Source organism: Malurus melanocephalus, unplaced genomic scaffold, assembly GCF_030028575.1.
Source record: "Malurus melanocephalus ecotype Western Australia unplaced genomic scaffold, MMel_1.1 scaffold_2968, whole genome shotgun sequence".
In the NCBI taxonomy this organism is placed as follows: domain Eukaryota; kingdom Metazoa; phylum Chordata; class Aves; order Passeriformes; family Maluridae; genus Malurus; species Malurus melanocephalus.
Window position 1 is genome coordinate 1,527 of NW_026626200.1, and position 2,742 is coordinate 4,268.

A 2,742-nucleotide genomic window follows, 5' to 3' on the forward strand; every position below is an offset into this window, starting at 1 on the left:
CCCATCCCAGTCCCTCCCAGTCCGTCCCAGTACCAGGATCTCCTCCCCACAGTCGTATTTCTGCTCGATCTCCCGGCCCAGCTCCCCCTCGGGCAGCCTCAGGTCCTCCCGCACCTCCCCACTGTCCTGGAGCAGCGACAGGTACCCGTCCTGGATCCCGATCAGCTATAGTGAAACAGGTACAGGTACAGGTGAGACAGGTACAGGTACAGGTAACACACACAGGTACCCGTCCTGGATCCCGATCAGCTACAGGTAAAATAAACAGGTGAGAACATGAAATAACCCATAAACACACACAGGTACCCGTCCTGGATCCCAATGAGCTACAGGTAAAATAAACAGGTATGGACAGGTGAGACAGATACAGGTGTGAACAGGTAACCCATTAACACACACAGGTACCCGTCCTGGATCCCAATGAGCTGTGAACAGGTAAAATAAACAGGTGAGAACATGAAATAACCCATAAACACACACAGGTACCCGTCCTGGATCCCAATCAGCTGTAAACAGGTAAAATAAACAGGTATGGACAGGTGAGATATGGACAGGTGAGACCCTCAAATAACCCATAAACACACACAGGTACCCGTCCTGGATCCCAATGAGCTGTGAACAGGTAAAATAAACAGGTGAGAACATGAAATAACCTATAAACATCACAGGTACCCGTCCTGGATCCCGATCAGCTGTAAACAGGTGAGAGAGAGACAGGTGAGAACAGGTGAGAACAGGTACAGGTGTGAACAGGTACAGGTAACACACACAGGTACCCGTCCTGGATCCCAATGAGCTACAGGTGAGAGAAACAGGTACAGGTGAAATAAACAGGTGAGAACATGAAATAACCCCTAAACACACACAGGTACCCGTCCTGGATCCCGATCAGCTGTGAACAGGTAAACACAGGTATGGACAGGTGAGACCCTCAAATAACCCATAAACACAGACAGGTACCCGTCCTGGATCCCGATCAGCTGCAGAGACAGGTGTGAACAGGTAACCTGTAAACATCACAGGTACCCGTCCTGGATCCCAATCAGCTGTAAATAGGTGAGATAAACAGGTAAAGGTACAGGTGAGACACACAGGTAACTCATAAACACACACAGGTACCCGTCCTGGATCCCGATCAGCTACAGATAAAATAAACAGGTACAGGTGAGAACATGAAATAACCCATAAACACACACAGGTACCCGTCCTGGATCCCAATCAGCTGCAGAGACAGGTGTGAACAGGTACAGGTGTGAACAGGTAACACACACAGGTACCCGTCCTGGATCCCGATCAGCTGTAAACAGGTAAAATAAACAGGTACAAGTGAGACAGGTAACCTGTAAACATCACAGGTACCCGTCCTGGATCCCGATGAGCTATGGACAGGTGAGAGAAACAGGTAACAGGTGTGAGCAGGTATGGACAGGTACAGGTACAGGTAACACACACAGGTACCCGTCCTGGATCCCGATGAGCTATAGTGAAACAGGTGAGACAGGTATGGACAGGTGAGAACAGGTGTGAACAGGTAACACACACAGGTGTCCTGGATCCCAATGAGCTACAGGTGAGAGAGATACAGGTGAGACAGGTAACAGGTGAGACAGGTGTGAACAGGTAACCCATAAACATCACAGGTACCCGTCCTGGATCCCGATCAGCTACAGGTGAGAGAGACAGGTACAGGTACAGACAGGTGAGACAGGTATGGACAAGTATGGACAGGTATGCACAGGTGAGACCACATAAAGACAGGTGAACACAGGTACAGACAGGTAAGACAAGTACAGACAGGTGAGACAGGTACGGACACGTAACACCCACAGCTACCTGTCCTGGATCCCCACCAGGTGCACAGGTGGGCACAGGTACGGACAGGTGACACAGACAGGTGAGGACAGGATGGGGTCAGACACGTGGGGACACATGGGGACACGTACAGACAGGTACAGAAAAGTACAGACAAAGGAAAACAGATATGAACAGGTAACAGCACAGACAGGTATGGACACTGGTAAACACTGGTGAAATGAACAGGTACGGACAGGTATGGACGGGTATGGACAGGTAGGGACAGAAAAATGTGCCCAGGTGTGTCTCCGGGTGTCCCTCACTGTCCCTCACCTGTCCCCAGGTGTGTCCACTGTCTCCAGGCGTGTCCCAGGTGTGTCCTAGCTGTGTCACCTCTCCCCAGGTGTGTCCCTGTCCCAGGTGTGTCCCCAGGTGTGTCCCAGGTGTCCCCAATGTCCCCAGGTGTGTCCCCAATGTCCCCAGGTGTGTCCCCAGTGTCCCTCCCTGTCCCCAGGTGTGGCCCAAGTGTGTCCCAGGTGTGTCCTAGCTGTGTCACCTCTCCCCAGGTGTGTCCCTGTCCCAGGTGTGTCCCAGGTGTGTCTCTCACCTGTCCCCAGGTGTGTCCCCAGGTGTGTCCCTGTCCCCAAGTGTGTCCCAGGTGTATCCTAGCTGTGTCACCTGTCCCAATGTGTCCCTCACCTGTCCCCAGGTGTCTCCCCAATGTCCTCACCTGTCCCCAGATGTGTCCCCAGGTGTGTCCCCAGGTGTGTCCCCAATGTCCCCAATGTCCCCAGGTGTCCCCAGGTGTCCCCGACTCACCTGGAAGTCGTTGCGTTTGATGTTGGGCACGTCCATGTTGTGGGTGGACGGACAGATGTCCTCGTACTTCTTACCCGTGAAGATGTCGATGCCCACCAGGTGCACCTGCGGATACTGGGGTTACTGGGA

At 52.6% G+C, this 2,742-nt stretch overlaps 1 protein-coding gene across 1 annotated transcript in view; it reads right to left on the reverse strand.

The window, feature by feature from the left end:
* The window catches only part of LOC130587991 (eukaryotic translation initiation factor 5A-1), a 4,256-nt gene extending 1,520 nt beyond the window's left edge, over positions 1–2,736 (reverse strand). The window contains exons 1-2 of the mRNA XM_057388950.1: positions 2,614–2,736; positions 34–165 (exon numbers count right to left, since the gene is read on the reverse strand). Coding sequence (XP_057244933.1) covers positions 34–165; positions 2,614–2,649 — 168 coding nt within the window. The 5' untranslated portion in view covers positions 2,650–2,736. The remainder of the gene's footprint in view (positions 1–33; positions 166–2,613) is intronic.
* Positions 2,737–2,742: the final 6 nt, after the last annotated feature.